This window comes from Hemitrygon akajei, chromosome 11 (assembly GCF_048418815.1).
Source record: "Hemitrygon akajei chromosome 11, sHemAka1.3, whole genome shotgun sequence".
Classification (NCBI taxonomy): domain Eukaryota; kingdom Metazoa; phylum Chordata; class Chondrichthyes; order Myliobatiformes; family Dasyatidae; genus Hemitrygon; species Hemitrygon akajei.
The window spans coordinates 27,149,039-27,174,477 of NC_133134.1; the positions used below are offsets into that span (position 1 = coordinate 27,149,039).

At 39.7% G+C, this 25,439-nt stretch overlaps 2 protein-coding genes across 4 annotated transcripts in view; one reads left to right on the plus strand and one right to left on the minus strand.

Annotated features, from left to right (window-relative positions):
- Positions 1–24,580, minus strand: part of LOC140735436 (meiosis regulator and mRNA stability factor 1) — an 80,718-nt gene extending 56,138 nt beyond the window's left edge. Inside the window, exons 1-3 of one of the 3 annotated variants that reach the window (XM_073060513.1) lie at positions 24,460–24,580; positions 3,973–4,197; positions 517–1,185 (exon numbers count right to left, since the gene is read on the minus strand). In XM_073060513.1, the coding sequence (XP_072916614.1) occupies positions 517–1,185; positions 3,973–4,134 (831 nt within the window). In that variant the 5' untranslated portion in view covers positions 4,135–4,197; positions 24,460–24,580. The remainder of the gene's footprint in view (positions 1–516; positions 1,186–3,972; positions 4,198–24,459) is intronic. The other 2 variants (XM_073060512.1, XM_073060514.1) reach the window with 2 other exon arrangements.
- Positions 24,581–24,682: 102 nt separating this feature from the next.
- nde1 (nudE neurodevelopment protein 1) overlaps positions 24,683–25,439 on the plus strand; it is a 57,544-nt gene continuing 56,787 nt past the window's right edge. The window contains exon 1 of the mRNA XM_073060515.1: positions 24,683–25,257. The gene's annotated coding sequence lies outside the window, so the exon portion shown is untranslated. The remainder of the gene's footprint in view (positions 25,258–25,439) is intronic.

Sequence of the window (25,439 nt, forward strand, 5' to 3'; positions counted from 1 at the left end):
TTACTGTTGTTTATTTAGAAGGGTCAGGCATAATGCTGGACATGGGAAGAGCAATAGGCTACAAACTTAAGAATGGGCATTTATTGGTGAAAATATGAGAAATTAAATAACCAATTAAAACAATGTTCAGCATATGACACACCACTTAAATAAATCTAATTTAGTTAGAAACAATTGCGTTTTAGCCTTTTTGAAGGACAGATGAGGCTAGAGCCATGTGAAAGAACAAAAAAAATGGACAAGTGGGATCTGAACTGGGGGGGGGGGGGGGAGTGACTTTGCATATTAATACAGTTGGTGTAACTACATCAAACACCATTCCCAAGTCTGCAGCATCTCATTACATGGCTGAATGGTATGTATGTATCATTAAAATCGCTCCACACAACTAATGAAAGCTGCCTGTGAAATTTTTTAAAAAGCATCATACAAGCTGGACAAAATATGTAAAGTAAAAGGACTTTAGTTTTACAAGTAATGTATTTAAAAGATTATTTTCAAATCAAATATACTAACCTTATTTGCACAATCATCACAGCGATGTGAATTTTTCAGAAACATAGAAGGCACATGCAAAGGTAAAGAGTTGGTGCAAACACGTTTAGGTTGGTCATCTTGATTCTCTTGGTTTTCCAAATGCCCACTAACTCTACCAGTGAGCTCTGTGCAGGAAAAATGACTATTTGTGTTGTAGCTCTGATGCACAGGAACTTGATGCAGTTTTGGGACACTCGTATGGTATGGTTGGGGCTGTTTGAAGAGATTTCCACAACAAGATAGATTCTGGGAAAGGGATGGCTGAAGCTGATAACTGGAGACAATGTTCTCAGTATATGGGCTAGTCAAGTGGCATGGAGTTCCATCCAAATGATTTTTAGCTATAGTTGCTTTACAATACTTTGGTGTGTGGAAGGTAGGCATTGAACTTACTTGACATGTAACAGTTCCAGTATTCGTGTGTTCTAAAGCGTCATTACCAATTGAGTGAATGCAACCATTACCATTTTGAATTTGGATGGAACAATGCGGACAGCAACTAACTTTCCTGCCAGCAGACTGCTGCTTTGGAAAAGACTGAACGTCAGAAGGGGGAGTGTTTGCAAAGAAATTAGAATGAGCATGATGGGAGGGAAGAGGAACATGCTTCAATTCAAGTATGGGTTTGTTGGTCTCCATGTAATGTTCCTGGAAGAACAAAAGACAATATATACTCCGAGTTAGTATCTTTTCACACAAACAAAGAATGTAGCAAAGGAAATTCACACACAAGGTACTAGGGCCCATAATGTTTATGAATATTTCTTTAAGTAGTGATATTTAATTTTGGTGCAAATATAATGTAACAAAGGTGAGGCTCTTGAATGTAAGGATTTATCTTCCCTCAATTTCAAGTTAGAGCAAAAGGTGCACATGATACCTACCAATAAACATGTCCAAGGAAGCAATCTTGGTGAATAAAGGACACTTTTACCAGACTATTCAATTCCTCCCCCACCATCCCAGTCACAGCAATAAGACTTCCCAATCCTCTGCTTAAGATAGCTAAGAATTCCTATTTTCCTTCCACACTGTAAATGCCCCAATTATGTACATTCATTACTTGTGGATTTAGATGCAAAGCCACTCAATGACTTAAAAGCAGGAAAGCATACCAACTAAAATCAGCAGTTTAAAATCTTAAGAAAAATTATGGGACAATTAATACAGCAAGGTATTAAGTTGACATCAAAATAAGACAAAATACACCTTTCCTCATTATATGCGTCTTCAGACAATGCAGTTTCACAGATATGCAAGGAACCTATTTCTACCAACGTCTCCTTATATGTGTCCAAAACTCAGAGTTATGTGAGGAGCACTGCTTTCCCGCCAATACAGGTCAGGTGCGTGCGCCTCACAATCTCACTCCCTCCAGTCTCGCATTAGTTTTGGCAAGGTGTGGATGTGCGATCTTGCGCTCTTAAACTTTTGTTGGTTTTACCTACGGTGCAGTGATTTGTGTTTGAAATATTTAACTATGCTTCCTAAGTGTCTGATGTCATGTCCTGGGTCATCAGCCGAGTGGCAGAGAATTGCTTTAACACTTGAAAAAAATTTGGAAATTTTGAACAGTGTGGCATCAGGTGAAGGTAACACAGCTCTGGGCCGCTACTACCAGGAACAGAATCTTGCCTTTAAAGTTCTTTTGTTGCTTGATAATGCGCCAGCCCATCCTAAACATCTGGACAGCATTCATCCTAACAGTGCGTTTCCTGCCGCCTAAAGGCTGATTTATACTTGCGTGTCGCATCGACGCCATAGGTACCGCGTACCCTATGCCGTAGGGTCACACGCACCTCCCCAGAAAAGTAACTCATGCATTGTGGTGACGCAGACCACAACAACTGTGATTGGTCCGGTTAGTAGAATCGCATTTCCTACTATGCATTTCTGGTTGCTTCTTCTCCACCATGTCTGTACACCAAAGCGAAATAGATGAACCAAATCATCAAATCTACCTGTCGACATGCGAAAATGTTTGAAATGCATTGCCTCTTCCATGTCTCTCATGAGGAAACTCAACACAGTGGCATAGAAACCCCACCACCAACTAGCATTTTCATGCACACCAACACATGCTTGCTTCGGCGTACAGCGACGCAGAATTGAAAATCAGGGCTACGGCATAGGTTACGGCGGAGCCCGTACGCTCAACTATAGATCTGTCTTTACACAACATTGCTGATTCAACCACTTGACCAAGGTGTGATCTACATTCAAGGCGTATTTTTTTACAGCGAGCTATCTCTCAGATGCTGCAAGCAACAGATGATTTTGAAAATCCCAGGAGTTTACCAACGGTGAGGGAATGGTGGAAGTTGGAACTCTTGGCACAAATGGCGATGGACACGGACCCAAGTTTAGAACGGAGTCAGCATTTTAGTTGTTCCCTGCCGTCAACCCTTCTTCCCTTCAAGCAAATTTATGCTGAAAAACAAAATGCTGCCAAGCAAACAACCCTCACCACTTTCTTCAAACCGGTGTCATCTCCTGCTGCTGGCAGTTCTGAGAGTCTTCCTTCACTCCCTGCTGTGCTTGATGATCCTGACGACCCACAACCATCCACCTCATCTTTGTAAAGCTGCCCAACACCACAACCACCACTCATCTCCCAGAGCGAACACACCTGCCACCGTTGGTGAGTACTGTACACCCTAGTATGTTAACTTCCTATGATTTATTACATTGATTATTACCTTAAATTGATTAAATATAATACGAATGTTGCCCTATGGTACTGCTTTTGTGTCATATTGGTATGAAAATGTGAATAAATTACAGATAAAACATATTTAGGAAGCCCTCTGGAACACATCCCTATTTTCTCCATTTAAATAATTATTCACATTATGCGTTATCACATTATGTGTCGGCTGCGAGGAACATGTCCCCCGCATATAACGAGGATCGGGTGTAATTAAAAGGTATTCTCAAGACTATTGGAATGAGGGAGTTAATTACTGTTTAATTAAACTTGTAACATTTGCAAAGAAAAAGCATTTCCAGACGTATATTGTATACATTTCTGACATTAAATTGAACCTTTGAATTAATAAATAGAAACTAACAAGGTATAGTTCATAAATGCTTCACCTGTCATGGAAAAGAATGATTACATTGACAATGCATGCAGATGAACTATGTTTAATTCATATTGCTGACATTAAACATATGCAACAAAATTTTAAACAAAGCAAGTAAATAAACAAATTGAGCATATAATTTAAAACATAAGGATGAATGATTGTGATATAAAATCAACTCCCATAAATTTCCTACATGATTGTGACTTCAACATAGTACTTCGCAAGAATTATAAAAGCTTTATTTGTGCCAAATGTGAAATTTTATTTGTGCAACTGTTATACTTTGCCAGAAAATATAAATACTTGATAATGGACAGTAACTTGTAAGATGGAACAGTGAACTTACCGTTTTTTTACTGGACGGTAATATCTGTTCAACTGTTGAAAAGCAATTTGAGATTTTCCAGAGCCACTGTTTAGAAATGTCACCATCATCATCATCAGGTAGATTTAGGCATCCAACAGGCCTACTGCAAAAGGAATTTTCCTTTCTGTTGCCATCCATCATACAGCCTTACATACTTCCTCAGCATCCTTTCATCTGTCTTTCCTTTCATTCTTCTCTCCTGTTCTGTAAAGAAAAACACTTTGTTGAGAAGGAATAGCAACAGTAATTTTCTGTATTTGGCTTTTCTCTATTCTCTGTTCTAATCTAATTTATGACCTCTCAGCTTTTGTTCCAATGAAGCTCAAGCAAAACTCAAGAATCTGCACCCTCCCAATCTTGCAAAGGCCATTCAGACCTACACTTGTCAACTACACTTTCAGATTCTTTTAATATTTTTTACATTCCCCAGACCCACCTTTGATCCTTTATTTATCTATTAGCCATTTTGACTCAACTTTTGTTGTTGCATCTTTTTTGCCATTCACCTTTTTGCAGATCTTCCCTGCTTTTTATTTACTTTTCTCAGTCTCACATTTTTTCTGCATCTTATCCAGTTCTGATATTTTAAAAAAGTATCAGTCTTCCCTACACTTTCTGATGATAACCGAAAACAGTTGGATCAACCTATTTCTTATGAGGAAACTGCCGAGGCTATATGTTCATTGCAGTTGGGGAAGGCTCTGGGTCCTAATGGTTTTTCTGGAGAATTTTATAAGGCTTTTTCCTCATTGCTTATACCTCATTTATATTTAGTCCTTTCAGACTCCTCTAGGTTGGGTAGGTTGCCACAATCTTTTCATGAAGCTTCTATTTCGCTTATTCTTAAAAAGAATAAGAACCCAACTGAATAATCGTCATATAGACCTATCCTATCCAAAGTCCTGGCTTGTAGGATTGAAAATATTCTACCTTCTATTATCTCTGATGATCAGACTGGATTTATTAAAAATTGATATTCCCATTTTGATATTCGTCATTTATTAAATGTTATTTACTCCCCAAAAGAGATATCGGAACGTGTGATATCCTTAGACGCTGAAAAAGCCTTCAATTGGGTTGAATGGGATTACTTATTTAAAACCTTAGAAGAATTTAATTTTGAGCCCGATTTTATTCAATGGATTAAATTACTTTATTTATCTCCCTCTACTTGGGTTCTTATTAACTCTCAGAATTCCAAACCATTTAAACTTCAACGTGGAACTAGACAAGGTTGTCCCTTGAGCCCTTTGCTTTTTGATCTGGCTTTAGAACCCTTAGCTATTGCTTTCTGGGAATCTGATATCACTGGTATTTTAAGGAGAGTTATAACTTACAAAGTTTCGCTTTATGCTGATGACCTTTTGCTTTATATTTCTAATGTTGAGACTTCATTACCTTTCGTACTTCCTTTACTCTCCTGTTTTAGTCAGTTTTCAGGATATAAACTAAATTTTCGTAAGAGTGAACTTTTTCCTTTGAATAATTTGGTATCAATTAATACTAACCTTCCTTTTAAAATGGTAAGATATCAATTTACTTATTTGGGTGTAACAATTACTAAGAATTATATATACTTATTTGAAGAAATATTTTTTACCTTGCTGAATTATGTAAAAAGGGCCCTATCAAAATTGTCGCCCCTTTCATTATCGTTGATTGGCTGAATTACCGTAGATTCCGTACTACAGAGCGCACCTGATTAAAAGCCGCAGGCTCTAATTTTAGAAAGAAAATCCATTTTGTACTTGTACAAGCCGCACTGGATTTTAAGCCGCAGGTGTCCCACGTTGTAATATGAGATATTTACACAGAAAGATATTACACGTGAGGATTTTTTAACTTTTAATTAAATCCGTATGGTAACATAAACAAATACATATTGCAAATGCTTTTTTTCGAACCGTGCCTGTAACACGGCTACTTTTAAATATACATACGTATCGGTAACACACAAATTACGTTGCGTATACTTTTTTACTGAACAGTGCACGAACAACATTCCAATATCTCCTAACGACTGGTAAAAAAATATATACTGCAGCCTACCAGGAAAAGTTATTGATCGCCTTTAACTTAAAAGCTGCATCATCGCGCGGGTCTAATGCGCTCGCCCCCTCCTTTCCGTTTATCGCAAACCGGTATTTTTCCCACAAGACGCGGCGAAACCGGATGTGACGTCATAGCATCCCGGGATGTAGTACAGAAAACAAATATACTTAAAACACTTCTAACTTTAACTAGAAAATACTAACAAATGAATTACTAAGCGAAAATATTATAAACTAAATAACTGTCATAAAGGCAGCACAATGCTTTTCTTCGAGTGTTTTCCATGTTGATGAGGGTGAGTACAAATGACTGATTTACAATAATTTAATTGTGAAAGTGCGCTTGATTTATCGTACAATTTCATTGGACCTCTGTGAACTACTCATCAATTTTATTGGTCTACTGTTACGAGGCAAAATGTTTTTGGCGGCATGAAAAAAAACCATGCATTAGCCGCACCGTAGTAAAGGCCGCAGTGTTCAAAGCTGTTCAAAGCGTGGGAAAAAAGTAGCGGCTTATAATCCGGAATCTACGGTAATTCTATTAAAATGAATATTTTGCCTAAATTTTTATACCTTTTTCAGGCCTTACCCATTTTCATTCCTAAATCCATTTTTGATTCTCTTGATTCTATCATATCTTCACATATACGGAAAAATAAACACTCTCGACTAAATAAAAGTTCATCGTCAAAAAGCTAAAAAGAATGGAGGTTTAGCTTTAGCAAATTTTAGGTTTTATTACTGGGCAGTCAATATACGGAATTATTTTGGTTATATTATATTAACCGAGAGGACTGCCCGGTTTGGTTTTTTTAGAAGCTAACTCTGTTAATAAATTTTCTATCATCTCTCTTCCCGAATCCTCAATTCCTTTACTTTTAAGTAAACTAACTGATAGTTTTCTAGTTACGCATAATTTGAGGATTTGGGTACAAATTAGAAAATATTTTGGTTTATCGAGATTTTCTCTTTCAAGTCCCATTTTTTTTCTAAACCTTCTATGACTGATGTAATTTTTAAAGATTGGGATAGACTGGGTATTAAAAGCTTTCAGGATTTATTTGTTGGAGGAGGTCTCTTTTTGTTTGAGCAGTTGTCAACTAATTATAGCTTACCAAAAACCCACATTTTTCAATATTTACAAATTAGAGACTTTTTGCAGTCTCAAGTACATACATTTCCTAAAAGTCCTGATAAGAATGTAATTTTTAATTTGAAACCTTTTCATAATGGATCAATATCTAATATTTATGGTATGTTGTTGGGAATAAGAAACGATTGCTTACACAAAATTAAAAACCTGTGGGAACAAGACTTACAGACTTAAATTTCTGAGGAAACTTGGAATGAAATTTTTAAACTGGTTAATACCTCATCGTTGTGTGCCTGTCACTCCCTCCTACAATTTAAAGTGCTCCATGGGGCCCACATAACTAAAGATAAGCTGTCTCGTTTTTATTCAGCTATATCTCCCTATTGTAACAGATGTAACAATGGAGAGGCTTCATTAATTCATATGTTCTGGACATGCCTGAGTCTTGAAAAATACTGGAAGGAAGTATTTCAAACTTTTTCTGTGCTTTTTAAAGTAAATTTTAAACCAAACCCTTTGACTACCTTATTCATTATTGTTGGACGAAAAGATATCTTGGAGACACCTGATTTGCACATTTTGGCTTTTATTTCTCTTATAGCTAGGAGGGCACTGTTGCTTAGGTGGAAGGATGTTGCTCCGCTTACTCATGCTCAATGGCTAAGCATATGTCATGCTCAAATTTAGAGAAGATTCACTGTTCAATTTCTGAATCAAGACAAGACTTTCTAACATTGTGGGGACCTTTTTTGAATTACTTTCAAAATCTTTGATCTGTTATCAAGTACAGATGTTGGCTAATAATGTTTTACTATATGATGAGGACTTTTTCCCCCTTTTTCTTTCTTTACCAAACAGCTTTTTTTGGTAGTGGGTTTAGATTTTTTTTGTATAATAATAAAATTATTACTTTTCAATATTACGATTCAATTTAATTTACATGAATATGGGGTAATGAAACTATAAGTGTGATTCACATATATTGTAATTGACGTATGATACACATCCTCCTCTAAGAAATCAATAAAAATATTGTAAAAGAAAGAAGAAAAGTATCAGTATAAAACTTTACATCTGTTCTTCTTCTTACAAAATACTGTCTTGAGTGCACTTATATAAGTGTCATTTAAGATGCAGACTTAGACCTTAGACATCAGAGGAAACTTGAACAATGAATGCATAAATGATGAGAAAATGACGGCGTGACGGCAGCGTGTGTGGCCACTCCAGGAATGAATATCTGTTATCTGTAAGTAGGGGCCTTGCACAATCCTGATTTGATGGGGACGGATGTGAGAAGCATGGAGGAACATCTGGTGAAACTTCTGACATGCCTGTTTTGTTGCCGCTGCTACTGTGCAATTGAGAAATCTCCGGAGAGGAGGCCCCGAATCCTCAGCTTTGCCTGTTGCTTGGCGGCCGGGACCGAGGTCGAAGCGCTCGGCAGAGATGGTGCTCGGTGTCGGAGGCTCGAAGTTTTTCGGACGGACTCAGAGTTGGTTGTGGTCGGATGCTTCCAGAGGCTGCATCGGGAAGCTTTGCGGCACTGGAGGTTCATGGCAGGAAGAGTTTACCATGTCCATGGTCTGCCCTTATCAAATTATGGCATTGCTTTGCACTGTTGTAACTATGTGTTATAATTATGTGGTTTTTGTAAGTTAGTCTTGGTCTGTCTTGTGTTTTTGTGATATCATACTGGAGGAACATTGTATCATTTCTTAATGCATGCATTACTAAATGACAATAAACGAGGACTGAGTGTCCTCAGTCTAATCTAATCTAAAAGCTGTACATAAATTTATAAAACAGTTAAACATAGTATAATCCATGAAATTGCAGACGATCGCTTCAGGGTATTACCATTAATGTTTGCATGAACTAGTGAAAAGCTGTGTCATGCAATATTAAACACAAGTCAACTAATGGATGATTTCCATTTGTAAACCAAACTAATGTAACTTGTGCTAATTATGTTGCCAATTGTATATTTAGTGGCATAGCATCCAGAGAAATCAGCCATTAAAATATCTTCAATCCTGAAAATCTTTAGAAAACTTGAAAATAAAAAGAAAACTTAAAATGATTGCCTGATTGAGTGGTGAAGGCAGGTACATTCTCCTTTCAGAAGTACTTGGATGAGTACCTGAGATTACAAAGCATAAAAGGCTATGGATCAAGTTCCAGAAATAAAAGTAGTTTAAACGGGTAATTGATGTCAGTATGGGCATTGTTGGCAAAAGGCTTAGTTTGGTCTCTGACTCAATGTCAAATTCTTCCCATAGACTGAAATTTGGCTAGACTGTTTTATTTACACAACATTCAGAACAACTCAAAGGGAAATACAAGCACAAATAAAACAATAGATATAAATACAAATTCTGATTAATTTGCACATGATGATATGGCAGAATAAGGCACATTTTAAGTAGGACAACAGAGATGCAAAATAATTCAGCAGTTTACAATGACCCTCTTACTTATTAAACATTGACTTGTCTTCTGCTCAAACATATTTCACACACCTTACTGATTCTGACATCCAGGATTAAAGTTATGTGTTTTAAATACTGTATGAGGTCAAATACAATCAGATAAACTTTGATTAATTGCTGATGTGAATATTTTCCAACATTTTGAAATGCATTTCGAGCTTCCAGTAGAAACGGTAGAGGCAGGTTCGATATAGTCATTAAAAAAAAAATTGGGATAGGTATATGGACAGGAAAAGAATGAAGGGTTATGGGCTGAGTGCAGGTCGGTGGGACTAGGTGAGAGTAAGTGTTCGGCACGGACTAGAAGGGCCGAGATGGCCTGTTTCCATGCTGTAATTGTTATATGGTTATATTTCAGACGTAAAAGGATCTGGATTAGTTGGGCAGTGTGCTGATTTATGAGATACGGAATTATTGTGAAGAAATGCAAGACAATGATACATAAGGGAACTAAGACTTAAAAAATAAACTATGTCTCTAGAGGATTTGATTGGCTCAGCTGGTTACACTGTCAACGCCTCCTGAATTTTGAGGTTCAAAACACAGTAATGTCTTGAGCATATTAGCTATACAGTACAATGTCATAGATGCATTGTTTTGGATAGAACACCAAACTGCCGAAACATAATACAGAAATAGATGAAAAATACTGTAGATTGTATAATATGATTTGAATAACAGTTCTTCTAGTGACGTGGTCAACATCTCTTCCTCAAATAATACCACCAGAACAAAGTATCTGAAAAATTCTTAATATACTGCTTTAAAGACCAGAATCATAATCAGGTTTATTATCACTGACAGTATATGAGGTAGTGGTCAGAGGTTCATGGACCATTCAGAAATCTGATGATGGAGCTGGAAGAAAGCAGTTTTTAAAATGTTGTGTCCCTCCTCAGGTTCGTGTATTTCCTTTCTGATGGCAGCGATAAGATGGCATGTCCTGCATTCTGAGGATCCTCAATAATGAATGCCGCTGCCTTGAGGGAGTGCTTTTGAAGATATCCTCCATAGCGGGGAGGCATTGGTCATGATAGAGCTGGCTGAGACTGTGATGCAACCACTCAGAATGCCATACATGGGACATCTGTAGAAACTTGCTACAATCCTCAGTGGCCTACCTAATCTTCTCAAACTTAAATAAAGTATTAACCAGTGGTTCTACACGTAGAGTCCATGTCTATAGATATATTAAATATTACAATTTTCTACTGGCATCCAATCAAAGTAGTAGTTCAGCATTATAACAGTAACTACTTCCAAACAGAATATATTGGCTATTAAGCCTTGAAATTCTCTTATGATAATGTGCTGCATCAATAAATGTTATTGATTTCTATGGCACAAAATACTGGTCACGGATTAGCCAGCTCGCTGAAATCAGCAATATATTGGTAGTAAAAGGAAAGTCTTTTTGGATCTCACAGGTGACCTGAAATACTTTATATCTAAGTTAAGGCTTTGCAGACTTAAAGGCCATATACTACTGGTATTTATCCATAAGCATAGCATCAATAAGGAGAAACTGCACAACTTGAGATTTCATTTTTTGATTTCAGCGTCTGGAGTCTCTTCTGGCTCTTGAGATGATTTAATTTGCTTGACAATTGAAATGTGGTCTGTGTGTACTTAAAAAAAGGTAACATTCTACCTTAATAGAACATTCAGATTTGATAAACTCTATAAACCAGTTAACAAAACTCAAGTTTGCAAGAGGGAAGTTGTACAGGTTAATTTATGCAGTGGTTGGTGAATGGATGCATTAAACTATACAATTTAGTGAAAACAGATAGTTGAGAGGAAATATTAAATAAAACATTGGCTAAACATTTGAGTGAATGAGTGACCCTGACCTGCTCAGTTATGACTTTCTGTTCCAACTAAATCTGACTGCAACTTTTAGACAAATATTTTGAACATTTTTGTTTTCCCTCGTCAGAATTTAGTTTTTGATCAGACATCCAAATTCATCAAACCATTCTAGGATAAAGTGGGTGGCGGGTAGAGATCCAAGGTGGTGTAAGGTGCTCCTTCCCTCCGCTAGCCTGCAGGTCACACCTGGGCAAAGCATAGCACTTGGACAACCCCCTTGAACAGGATCATGTAAAGCCATGGGAGTAGGCTTATACGGTTATATGAGCAGCTGGTGCATATCCCAAGTCCTGGTTATGCAACCACTGATGCCACGTGGACAATCACTGAAGAGTATTGGTAATGGTTGAGGTCACCCGTTTTGTAAAGACACTGCCCAGAAGGCAATGGCAAACCATTTCTGTAGAAAAATTTGCCAGGAACAATCACGGTCAGGAGACCATGATCATTTACATCATATGACATGGCATATAATGATGATGAACTTTTTTTTGATCCACAAGCCCCCAGAACTATAGAACAATCGGTATTTTTTGACAAGTTTAATTGAGCCCATCACCGCAGGAGATCACTGCTTAAAACCTCAGATAGCTCTGCCATGGACAGTCCCAATCCTGGCTGCGAAAGTAGGGTTGGGTATGGGGCTAGCAACCCCATCTCGTAATAACCCAGTGTTACAGAAACACCAGCAGAAGAGCCATAGTCCTCATCCCTGGGAGAGAAAGGATCTTTGCTTAGAAGACGTATGAAGTTATGTGGCGAAAGCCAGAAATCTGTGGAAATCCCAGGGCTGATCAACTTTCTATCATCCAGGACCACCACCAGACTGGCCCAGGACAGAGCACTCTGGTGAGTTGGTGTTGGCAACCTATCTTCCAGCAGGGTGATAGGGTTTAAGAAGAAGAAAACCTTAGATGGGACTATGTAATACAGTTGTAATATTTTTGAATTACAAAAGCATAATTATTCTTAGTTCAACTTTCAGTTGGTTACAAACTAAAGTAACAAGACATTGTTATCTGATAGTAAACACCATCATGGCAAACATTTGTAGAAAGAAATAAAAGCTATAATATAGTAACTACAGGAAATCTAGAATAATATAAACCATTCAACTTTCACTGTTGCAGTCTAGCATATCAGAATAGACTAAAAAATGCATAATTATGCTGATTAAGCTACAACATTCGTTGTAGCTCCCTGGCAGAATATGTAAGTTTGAATAGGAAAGTTGAGTTCAAAACACAGAAAGAGAAAACCTAGGCAGATCCTCCAGTAGTTAGAAAAATCTGAACCCACTACTGAGGATGCTCCTTATGAATTGTACATTAAACTTAAATAAACATTTTTAAAAAGTTTTGAAAAGAGCAGTAGCATATTCCTCAGGATCCTGAACAACATTTATTCTTCTTGCCAATACCATGTACATGTTGCATCAATTATTATACCTTTAGATTGCTAGTATAACCTTAGGCCGCAAAAGGCATTATATAAATGCAAATCACATTTTCCCTATATAAAATATTTGAGATCAAGTTGATAATACTTTTGTTCACAAAAATAAAACTAAAATGTTTATCTCAATTAATAAGTCGTGTTTAAACTATTTACTTAGCACTTGGGATTCCTTTTTCTGGACAGCAATGCTAACTGAATCAACTATAAAAAGGGTTATTATACATATGAATATGAATTGCTGGTCGTTATTTTTCTACCCAAGAGCAAATGATTAGGGTTTCATTGAAAATAAATTAAGTATTAAAGCATTATTTCTAAAACAGTAACTATACAGAGAATACCCACAAAATACAATGTACATTAACAAAACATAAACATCTTAACACATCATAACAGATTTAAAATTTGGAAATAAAATGAAAGATATAGCTGGGAAGATGAAGAAATAAGGGAAAATGAGATTTATAAGATTGTTCAAGCTGGAAGCCAGCATGGACCTGAATGGCCCCTCTCTTAGTCAGGGTGTATCAGTGACACTCAGATAATGGTGTCACTGATGCTGATGTACTGCTCCAGTTTCCTCGCACATGTCAGACATCAGAGTCATAGAACATTACAGCACAGAAACAGGCACTTTGGGATTCTAGTCCGAACAAAACTATTAATATGCCTAGTCCCATCGACTTGCATCTAGACCATAGCCCTCCATACTTCTCCTATCCAAATTTCTTTTAAATGTTGAAATTGAACCAATTCCACACTTCCACTGGCAGCTTGTTTCACACTCTCACCACCCTTTGAGTGAAGAAGTTCCCCCATATGTTTCCTCTTAAATATTTCATCTTTCACCCTTCTCCCATGACTTCTTCTAGTATCACCCAACCTCAGCTGCATTTATCCTATCTATACCCTTCATAATTTTGTATACCTCTGATCTTCAGAAAGAGGTTACATCATAGGATCAGAAGATGTAGATTCCTTGTGGGTAGAGTTAAGAAACTGCAAGGGTAAGAAGATGCTGATGGGAGTTATTTACAAGCCTTCAAACAGTAGCCAGGATGTGATCTACAAATTACAGCAGGACATAGAAAAAGCATGTCAGAAAGGCTATGTTAGGTTTGTCATGGGGGATTTCAATATGTAGATAGATCAGGAAAATCAAGTTGATGCTGGATCCCAAGAGAGAGAATTTGTCGAATGCCTCTCAGATGGCTTTTTGGAGCAGCATATGGTTGAGCCCACTAGAGATCAGCAATTCAGGATTAGGTGCTGTGTAATGAACCAGATATGATTAGGGAGTTAAGGTAAAGGAACCTTTAGGAAACAGTGATCATAATATTACAGAATTTGCCCTGCAATTTAGGAAGGAAAAGCTAAAGTCAGAAGTATCAGTATTACAGTGGAATACTGTAAAGGGAATTACAGAGGCATGAGAGAGAAGCTGGTCAACGTTGATTGGAAGGGGACCCGAGCAGGGATGACAACAGAGCAGCAATGGCTGAAATTACTGGGGGCAATACTGAAGGCACAAGATAGGTATATCCCAAAGAGAAGGAAGTATTCTAAAAGCCAGATTAGGCAACTGTGGCTGACAAGGGAAGTCAAATACATCGTAAAAGCAGAAGAGGGGGCATATAATAGCGCAAAAGTCAAAGGATTGGAAAATTTTTAAAAACCATCAGAAGACAACTGAAAAAACACCAAGGGAAAAGATGAAATATGAAGGCAGGTAGCCAAAAATGATACCAAAATTTTTCAGATATGTAAAGAGCAAAAGAGAGGCACGAGTAGATGCTGGACCACTGAAAAATGACGCTGGAGAAATAGTAACAGGGAACAAGGAAATGGCGGATGAACTGGATAAGTATTTTGCATCAGTCTTTAAGATGGAAGACACTAGTATTGTCCCTGAAGTTCTAGTGTCAAGGGACAGAAGTGAGTGCAGTTGCCATTACTACAGAGATGGTGCAAGGGAAACTGAAAGGTCTGAAGGTAGGAAGTTGGGGTTCTAAAAGAGGTAGCTGAAAAGACTGTGGAGGCTTTAGTAATGATCTTTCAAGAATCACTAGATTATGGCATTGTTCCAGGGGGCTAGAAGATTGCAACTGTCACTCTGCTCTTCAAGAAGGGAGAGAGGCAGAAGGAAGGAAATTATAGGCCAGTTAGCCTGAACTCCGTGGTTGGGGAGATGTTGGAGTTGATTGTTAAGGACATGGATTCAGGGTACGTGACAAAATAGGCCTTAGTTAGCATGGTTTCTTGAAGGGAGAATCTTGCCTGATAAATCTATTGAAATTCTTTGAAGAAATAACAAGCAGGATAGACAAAGGAGAATTGGTGGATGTTGTATGCTTGGATTTGAGAAGGCCTTTGACGAGGTGCCGCATTTGAGGCTGCTACTGTTTCGCTGAACACCTACGCTCTGTCCGCCAAAGAAAGCAGGATCTCCCAGTGGCCACACATTTTAATTCCACGTCCCATTCCCATTCTGATATGTCTATCCATGGCCTCCTCTACTGTCAAGATGAAGCCACACTCGGGTTGGAGGAACAACACCTTATATACTGGCTGGGTAGCCTCCAACCTGATGGCATGAACATTGACTTCTCTAACTTCCGTTAATGCCCCTCCTCCCCTTCTTACCCCATCCCTGACATATTTAGTTTTGTTCCCCTCCTTTTTCCCCCCTCTCTTTCTGCCCATCACTCTGCCTGTTCTCCATCTCCCTTTGGTGCTCCCCTCCCCCTTTCTTTCTCCCGAGGCCTCCCGTCCCATGATCCTTTCCCTTCTCCAGTTCTGTATCCCTTTTGCCAATCACCTTTCCAGCTCTCAGCTTCACCCCACCCCCTCCGGTCTTCTCCTATCATTTCACATTTTCCCCTCCCTCTCCTACTTTCAAATCTCTTACTATCTTTCCTTTCGGTTAGTCCTGATGAAGGGTCTTGGCCTAAAACGTCAACAGTGCGTCTCCCTATAGATGCTGCCTGGCCTGCTGTGTTCCACCAGCATTTTGCGTGTGTTACACAAAATAAGAGCCCAGGGCATTACATGAAAGATACTAGCATGGACAGAGCATTAGCTAATTGGCAGGAGGCAAAGAGAGGGAATAAAGAGAAGGATTTTGGCCCGAAACACTGACTGTACTCCTGTCCCAGATGTTGCCTGGCCTGCTGAGTTCCTCCAGCATTTTGTGAATGTTGATAAAGAGAACCTTTTTGGATTGGCTGCAGGTGACTAGTGGTCTTCCACAGGGGTTTGTGTTGAGGTTGCTTTTTACGTTGGAGATCAACAATTTGGAAGATGAAATTGGTATCTTTGTGGCTAAGTTTGCAGATGAGACGAAGATAAGGAGGAGCAGCAGAACGTGTTCAGGGAAGCAAAGAGGCTTCAGAAGGACTTAAGACAGATGAGGAAAATGGGCAAAGAGATGACAGATGGAATACAGTGTTGGGAAGTGTAGGGTCATGCACTTCGGTAGAAGAAATAAAAGCAAAGACTATTTTCTAAACAGGGAGAAGATTCAAAAATCTGAGGTGCATAGGGATTTGGGAGTCCTCGTGTAGGAACAAATGAAGAGGAATTTCTTTAGCCAGAGGGTGGTGAATCTGTGGAATTCATTGCCACGGGTGGCTGTGGAGGCCAGGTCACTGGGTGCATTTAAGAGGGTGGTTGATAGATTCTTGATAACCCTTCCCTTTTGAAGAGATTCAAGGTTAACTCTCTTGTCTGCCTCAGAGCCTTTTCTGTAGCAAGAGTTATTGTTAAGCAAAATTCTCTTCCCCAAGGAGCTATGCTTCGAGTCTGTGGAATTCTCAGAAAACAGCTCCAATCCCTCCTTGAACATTTATGATGCCTTGTATGCAAACTGCTGTGCTTGGATTTCTTTCAACTGATATCTACTGTTTCAGTACCATTAGCCTCCAAGTAAACATGGAGATATAGCAGCTCTTCCACGCAATCTGCAAATCCATCCAATTTGCTTGTGACACAAGCGGGGTAATGCCACTAGTGACAGCTTGCTCCCCCCACCCCCAACAATGCAGCTACATAACTCCAGACGCAACTTCTGCTGAACACTATTTATACAAATGTAGGCAACTTCCATCCAGGATGCATTGAAAGTTAATAAGCACTGAAATTAGATATGCACCTAGGTCATGAGCTGGATAATGGACGTTTGTCAGAGCGTACACCAACTCATTGGAGAAGCTATTAATAATCAATGTCATGCACCAACGGTGCTCTGCACTTAAAGTTATTTCCCTTGTGTTAACATTACAATGTTGGGCAAAAATATGAAATAAACCACTGCTGTAAGACGGTAAACCCTCCCAGATTACACACAGGTGCTCTTTAGAAAACCCCTTCATTGTGCATGGATTTTCTGCATGATAGGTTAACAAGATCTCCTTCAATATTACCCCCCTCACACCCCCAAGCAGGAATGTCAAGTAGTCTTTGGAGGCTGAAATCTTGCAGATTGAAAAAATCCCATTTGTACTAGAGCAGCTGCTATCTTTGAAGATGACTTTGAGTCCGGCAGGGTACCCAGGCTGCCTACTATCAGCATTAACAACTTCACTGTTAATGCAAATATCATGCAATCCACTGAAGAACCATCCTCAGCTAGTGTGAATAGCTTAGTCATTGATCCTTTGTCCTCTAGTTCCCACATGTGAGTAAAGATGCTCTTGTCTTTCTCCATCAATCTGAAAGCATGCGGAGGTATGTTTGATCTTCCACACATGCATAATCTGTCCTCCACTTTCTCCACAATCTGCTCCTTGAATTTATAAGCATGGTGTTCTACCTTGTCAGGATTCCTCAGAATTATTTGGTCAACAAAATGAAAACCTCATCCTATATCTACTTTGTTCTACTGTGAATGCCTGCAAGAAAATGAATCTCAGGGTAGTATGTGGTGACATCTATGCACTTTGATAATAAATTTACTCAGAACTTGGGATTCTCTAGGAAGGAAGGTTACATATTTTGATGTTCCGTATACTGTTTTGATAAATTATCAAAACCATTTGTCACATTTTAAATTTTGTTTTTATAACAACATATCAGATGCTGCAGACTCAATTCCTTCTGCAGTTCCCCGATGGTACATTCTGCATTGGTTTGTTCTATTTCATAAAGCTATGTGACTGTGGCCTAAGATCTCCTGGTTGACATTTGCAATCAATCTAAAGTTACAAGAATCAACTGTGGAACATATGCAAAGACAACAAAATGTTACTGAATTGTCATTAGCCATATAGCAATATTGCAATGGAGCTTCATTGGCTGAGTGAACATGTTCAAGTTGTCTCTGTTCAATAAGAATGACTGATTTATTGAAAAGGTGAATTGTTGAGTTGATAACCTTAAATTTATTTACTTTTGTTTTTATATTTTTTCAGAACATATATTTCCAAGCCAAAAATGCTGTAATGAATTAGTGCTTTGCAAGGTTAGCACTAATAGTGTAATTCATTTGTTACTTTATTCCTGATTTTCCTTCAAATTTGAATTTTGTCTGCCCCGGTAGGCAAATTTTTCCAAATAACTGTATATTATATTTAGTTTGTATATTTATCCGCTCTGATCATTAATAATACTTCACTTTAGATGTGCCAACTTGATTTCTTTTTAGACACCGTAGTTGGATAAAATATACTATTTTGCCAACTCCAAGGTTCTTCGAACTTTCTGATTAATAACAATGGAAATGTGAGGATAGGAAATGGCACTCGATTCATTAATCAGGACATTCAAAGTTCAAGGTAAATTTATAATCAAAGTACATATATTTCAACATATACAACCCTGAGATTCATTTTCTTGCGGGCATATTTAATAAATCCAACAGATTAACAACCATTATAGAATTAATGAAAGACTGCACCAACTTGGGCGTTCAAGCAAATTGCAAAAGACAACTGTGCAAGTAATAAAAAAAGAAATAATGATAAATAAATAAGCAATAAATATTGAGGACATAAGATGAAGAGTCCCTGAAAGTAAGTCCATTGGTTGTGGGAACATTTCAATGATGGAGCAAGTGAAGTTACCCCCTTTGGTTGAAAAGCCTAAATGATGAGGGGTAATAACTGTTCCTGAACCCGGTGGTTTGAGTTCCTGTGGCTCCTGTACCTTCTTCCTGATGGCAGCAGCAAGAAGAGAGCATAGCCTAGGTGGTGGGGGTCCCTGATGATGGATGCTGCTTTCCTGTGACCACGCTTCATGTAGATGTGCTCAGTGGCGGGGAGGTCTTTACCTGTGATGGACAGGGCCATACCTACTACTACTTTAAAGACTTTCTGTTCAAGGGCATTGGTGTTTCCATACCAGGTTGTGATGTAGCCAGTCAATATACTCTCTACCACACATCTATAGAAGATGTTAAATACAAGTGGCATAAGTATCTATATACTACTAAAACACTCATGCTCTGTCCGTCTGTCAGCTTGTGACCTCCAATTAGTGCAAATGGTGCATTACAGCGGCACCTTTTTTGGCTCAATCGACTTAAAATGCGCTAACTTACAGAATGCAGGCAAAGTTCAGGGTTATATATTCATATAAAATTGCTCATTTGCAAAAATCAACAGGCTGCCTTTCACCCGAGAGCCAATCCGCCATCATGGAACACACACAAAATGCTGGTGGAACGCAGCAGGCCAGGCAGCATCTATAGGGAGAAGCGCTGTCGACGTTTCCGGCCGAGACCCTTCGTCAGGATTAACTGAAAGGAAAGATAGTAAGAGATTTAAAAGTAGGAGAGGGAGGGGAAAATGTGAAATGATAGGAGAAGACCGGAGGGGGTGGGGTGAAGCTGAGAGCCAGACAGGTGATTGGCAAAAGGGAGATTTAATGCCCCTCCCCTTCTTACCCCATCCCTGATATATTTCTCTCTCTCTGCCCATCACTGTCTGTTCTCCATCTCCCTCTGGAGCTCCCCTCCCCCTTTCTTTCTCCTTAGGCCTCCCGTCCCATGATCCTTTCCCTTCTCTAGCTCTGTATCCCTTTTGCCAATCACCTGTCTGGCTCTCAGCTTCACCCCACCCCCTTCGGTCTTCTCCTATCATTTTGCATTTTCCCCTCCCCCTTCTACTTTCAAATCTCTTACTATCTTTCCTTTCAGTTAGTCCTGACGAAGGGTCTCGGCCCAAAACGTCGACAGCGCTTCTCCCTATAGATGCTGCTTGGCCTGCTGCGTTCCACCAGCATTTTGTGTGTGTTGCTTGAATTTCCAGCATCTGCAGATTTCCTCGTGTTTGCCGCCATCATGGAAATCGAGATGCGACACCACGATGCCTGCACACGGCCAGCCTCAGCAGCGACACCAACCGGAGCAAAAGGGCAGGGCAGGGCAGCTCTATTTCAAGCAGTCACATAATACCATCAGCATGTGCAGGATTGGGACAGATCTAACTGCCACCCATCAATAAGAGATCATTAAATCTTATTGTAATGACATACTTCTCTTTCAATATTTTTATTAGTTTCTGCATAAAGAAATACAGAGTACAAGAAGATATATATTGTAAGTAAAAAAAAGCACCAAATACATTGTATTAAAACTACAGTTACAATCATAAAACCCAGTACGTGTCCCCCGTTTTTCAAACTTTCGCTTTACGACAGCTCGCTGTTACGAAATACCTACATTAGTACCTGTTTTCGCTAACCAAAGAGGATTTTTGCTTTTACGAAAAAAAGACGCCTGCTTTATATGTGTGTTTACCCTGAGAAAAGACTACAATGACCATGAAGCCTTGTGTGAGCAGTTGTTTGCGCATGCATGTATGTGCCGATGTTTTTCCCCTCCAAATCGATTTTGGCTCGCTGTCTTCCCGAGTTTGATAAGTGAAACTACACCATACATACAATATTTCTACTTTATATAGGGTGTATATTTATCATATCATTCCTGCTTTTACTATATGTTAGTGTTATTTTAGGTTTTATGTGTTATTTGGTTTGATTTGGTAGGTTATATTTTGGGTCTGGAAACGCTCAAAAATTTTTCCAATATAAATTAATGGTAATTGCTTCTTCGATTTACGACATTTCGGTTTACAAACAGTTTCATAGGAATGCTTTACATTCAGATTGTGGAAAGGAAGCACCAATGCCTTTGAACAGAAAATCCTATGAAAAGTTAGCAGATTCGGCCCAGTACAGGTGTCTCCCTCCCCCCTTTACAAAGGTAGAGTGTTCCTATGAAACCTTTCTTAAGCCGAAATGGCATAAAGCGAAGAACCATTTATATGGGAAAAATTTTTGTAAAAGTGAAAATCCTCTTTGTAATGCAAAACAGGTTACTAATGTAGATCTTTTGTAAAAGTGAAGTGGCGTAATGCGAACATTTGTAAAGCGGGGGACACCTGTACATCATGGGTAAAGCCTCCCATTCATTGAGCACATCTATATGGAATGCTGCTGTAGGAAAGCAGCATTCATCATCAGAGTTCACCACCACCCAGGCCATGCTCTTTTCTCGTTGTTGCCATCAGGTAGAAGGTACAAGAGCCTCAGGACTCGTACCACCAGGTTCAAGAACAACATGCACTTGCCCAGTGAGATGTTCCACAATCAATGATCTCACTTGAAGAAACACAAACAAAATGCTGGAGGAACTCAGCAGGCCAGGCAGGTGGGGGGGAAGGAAAGAGCTGGGAAAGAGAGAAAGGGCTGGAGAAGGAGGAATCTGATAGGATAGAAGGCCATCGAAGAAAGGGAAGGGGAGAAGCACCAGAGGGAGGTTTTGAGCAGGTAAGAAGATAAGGGGAGAGGGGTGAATGGTAATGGGAAATGGTGAAGGAAGGGGGGGGGGGGGGAAATTACTGGAAGTTCCGAGAAATTGGTTCATGCCATCAGGTAGGAGACTATCCGGACAGAATATAAGATACTACTTCTTCAACCTGAGTGTGGCCTGATCGCAGCAGTAAAAGAGGCCATGGACTGAAACGTTGGAATGGGAATGGGAAGTAGAATTAAAATGGGTGGCCACTGGGTGATCCAGCTTTTTCTGGCAGACAGTGTAGGAGCTTAGAGAAGGATTCTTTATCTTGTTATATCATGTTCTCAGTATTTATTGTTATTTATTCATATTTGCATTTCCACAGTTTGTTGTCTTCTGCACTTTAGTTGATTTTTCATTGATCCTGTTATAGTTACTATTCTATAGATCTGCTGAGTATGCCCATAGGATATTGATTCTCAGGGTTGTATATGGTGACTCATATGTACTTTACTTTGACTTTAAATCAACATAGGTACAGGATATCAAATTTACTAATTCTAACAGAGGTCTTTGAGAAGTAACATCAAGGGTGAATGGGAGGGAAGGAGTGGATACGGTACTTTAAAACTCTGATAATTCAGCACTTGATTGCTCACAAATTCTGATGGTCTAGTATCTGACTCGCTCATCAGCCTGAAATATGAGCTGGGTCCAGACTGTGGGCTAGCTGTGTGGCTGGAGTCTAGGTTGGGATCCCGAACACCTAAGGACAGGAACTTCGGTAAATTTGCATTTGGAGCCAGGGTCCGAGTTATTTGTACATTTGTAGTTCCATTTAAGGTCATTGGCTTCATTGCAAAGTGTATATTACTTTAAACAAAAATGAAATAATGTGTTTAGTTATTGATAGATGCATCAAAATAGTCCAAAATCCGCTAGTCCAACACCACCGAAGTCTTAAGGTTACCAGATTACTGAAGATTTAATGTATTTGGATTTCTACAAAATGTTGTAAAACAAAATAAGGGTTTTTATAAGGGTAACATTATCATGGACAGAGAACTGGTAGAGTGGCAGAAAACATTAAGAACAATGATCATTTTCAGATGGGGAAGCTACAACTGTCAGAGTTCAAAAAGGACAGTACTCTCTACAACTTGTGATTGTAATTTAGAGAAAGGAACAACCATACTTTTCTAAATTTGCTGATAGTGCAAAATGGGGAAAAACTCAAAGTTTATAAATGAATGCAGATGGACTGAAGATGTCCACAGATGAAAGATATGAGGGTTAGCTACATTGTTCAAAAGAACAGAGAAGCAAAATATCATGCAATCAGACTGAACACTACCTAGTTTACTTTTGCACTGCATAATTCTAAATAAATATTCATTTTTGTTTGTAACAGTAAATATTTGACTGCTGCCACAAAACAAATTTCACAACATAATGTCAGTGATCATTAACCTGATTCTGACTAATAAATACTGGTGTTCAGATATCACACAAGAAACACAAATTTAGCATGAAATTAGGAAGGACAACAGCAGGAAAATGAAGGACAACAGTAAACTCTGGTGACAACTATACCGGGATTTAGTGAGATCACACCCTAATGCCTAATAGCTTTCTGTCTCCTTTTTAAAGGAAGGGTATACTTGTCATGGAGAAAGTACAGAGAAGGTTCACTGCATTGATCCTCAGGATGATGCGGGTTTTTAGCAAATTGGATGTATACTAAATAGAGTTTAGAATCATGGGCGGTGATCTTATTGAAACAGATCCGGCGTAGCTTGACAGGATAGATGCTATGAGGATGTTACAACTGATGATGGAATCAGCATTGTTTGAGAATAAGGGTCTCACGTTTAATATTGAAATGAGGCTGTTTACTTTTTTTTGCCGAAGAGTGGTATATTAATCACTGGAATGCTCTACTCGAGTGGATGCTGAGTCATTATGCGTACTCAAAGCTATTAAATGTGGATTTTGGACTAAAGAGGAATCAAAGGTATGGGGAACAGGAAGGAAATTAGAATTAAGATCAACGATTTGTTCATCCACGCTGTTATTGAATAACAGCGCAGGATCGAACTTGTTCTGTGAATCACTGTACACTGGTACAAATTAAGTACTGTACATCTTTGGAAGCAAAATTCCAACTATTTTTATTTAAAGTTTCGAATAAACAATACATTTCACAAACAGGTCAAAATTTACTTCTGAAATCCAGGCTGGAGAGAACTCACCCCCCATTGGGTATAAGATGCTGTTCGAACGGAAACAACGCACAGGATCCCACAAAAACAAGATATTGCTGCAGATGCTGGAAATTTGGACCACCACACACAATGCCGGAGGAACTCACACAACATCTATGGAGGGGAATAAACAGTGGCCGTTTCGGGTCGAGATCCTTCATCAGGACCGAGAAGGAAGGGGTCGGCATTCCCCCCAGTCAAAGCAGTAAACAAAGCGACACACGAGGGAGAAGAGATCCACACCAATCCCGATGGGCGCGGGAGAGCCCAGGCAACTACCTGCGGGTCCTCATGATAAAAACGATCTATTATTTATTTACAGACAGACTATGGGTTATAAAACAGGCCCGCTTTCCCCTTCAGCCCCCGATCAAACCGAAAGTACAAGCATTGACGCAGAAGCATTTCGCTCCTTCGCCCTCCGCCCCAAGTGGCGGGCGGACGGCGAATGCTGAGTGACTTGGCCTGGCCCCCTCCCCCCGCCGGCGGGGATCGGTACCTGGTTCAGCCGCCGCACATTCTCCGGCCGCGCGCTCCGCTCCGCTCCGGACGCCGCTCGCGCTCCCCGCTCCCCGCTCTAGCTCGCCTCGGCTCGCCGCAAAGGCGCGCTCTGTCGTAAAAGGAGCGCGCTTCCGCCTCGCCGGGGTTTCTCGGGCGGGCCGGCAGGGGCGCGCACGGATCGCTGAGGGCGCCTGTGTTGAAATCAGCGCCGGAGTGCTTGGTTAGGTTAACGAGTCACTCACTAGGTGCAGTTAGTTCGGAATGAGCGAGCCAGGCCGTGTCGGACCGGTCGGTTAGGTAACTTTTGCGATAACTGCTCTGGTGGTATTTTTCCAATGCCTCCTGCAGGTTGTGTGACACACCAGGAGCAATCTCTCTATTCCGAACTTTGTCATGGGAATGGGAAGAGAATACGGGGAAAAATACTTCAAGGATGTGCTCCTCCATGTTAGTAAGACTTTAACGGTGCTGTCCTCGATGAAGGATTTGGGCGCGAAACGTCGACTGTTTATTCCTCTCCATTGATACTGCCTGACTCGCTGAGTTCCTCTAGCATTCTGTGTGTGTTGCTCTGGATTTCCAGCAACTGTTTTGTGTCAAGGATGTGCTCAAAGCCTTGCAGAAATTACATATCCCTACAGACCCCTGGGAGTCTCAGACCCACGACTACTCAAAGTGGATAAGGACGTGGAAGGCGGTACGTTGAGAATGCACCGAGGCCCACCTTACGGACAGACCACCTCACAACCTGTCCCGCCTGTATTCCCACCAGGGCCTCACTTCGCCACCTCTCGATGTAAGTCATGCTGGGTCCCGAGGGAGTGCCTGATATTAAGTGATGAGTCTATGAATGGGACTGTGGTTGACCAGTTAGTTAAATAATGGGTGAGTTTGGTGGGCAGTTCGACAATGAGTTGTTGTGAGGTTGAACAGTTTAGTAATATATAAGTAAGTAAATATTAGAGCAGATCTATGCTG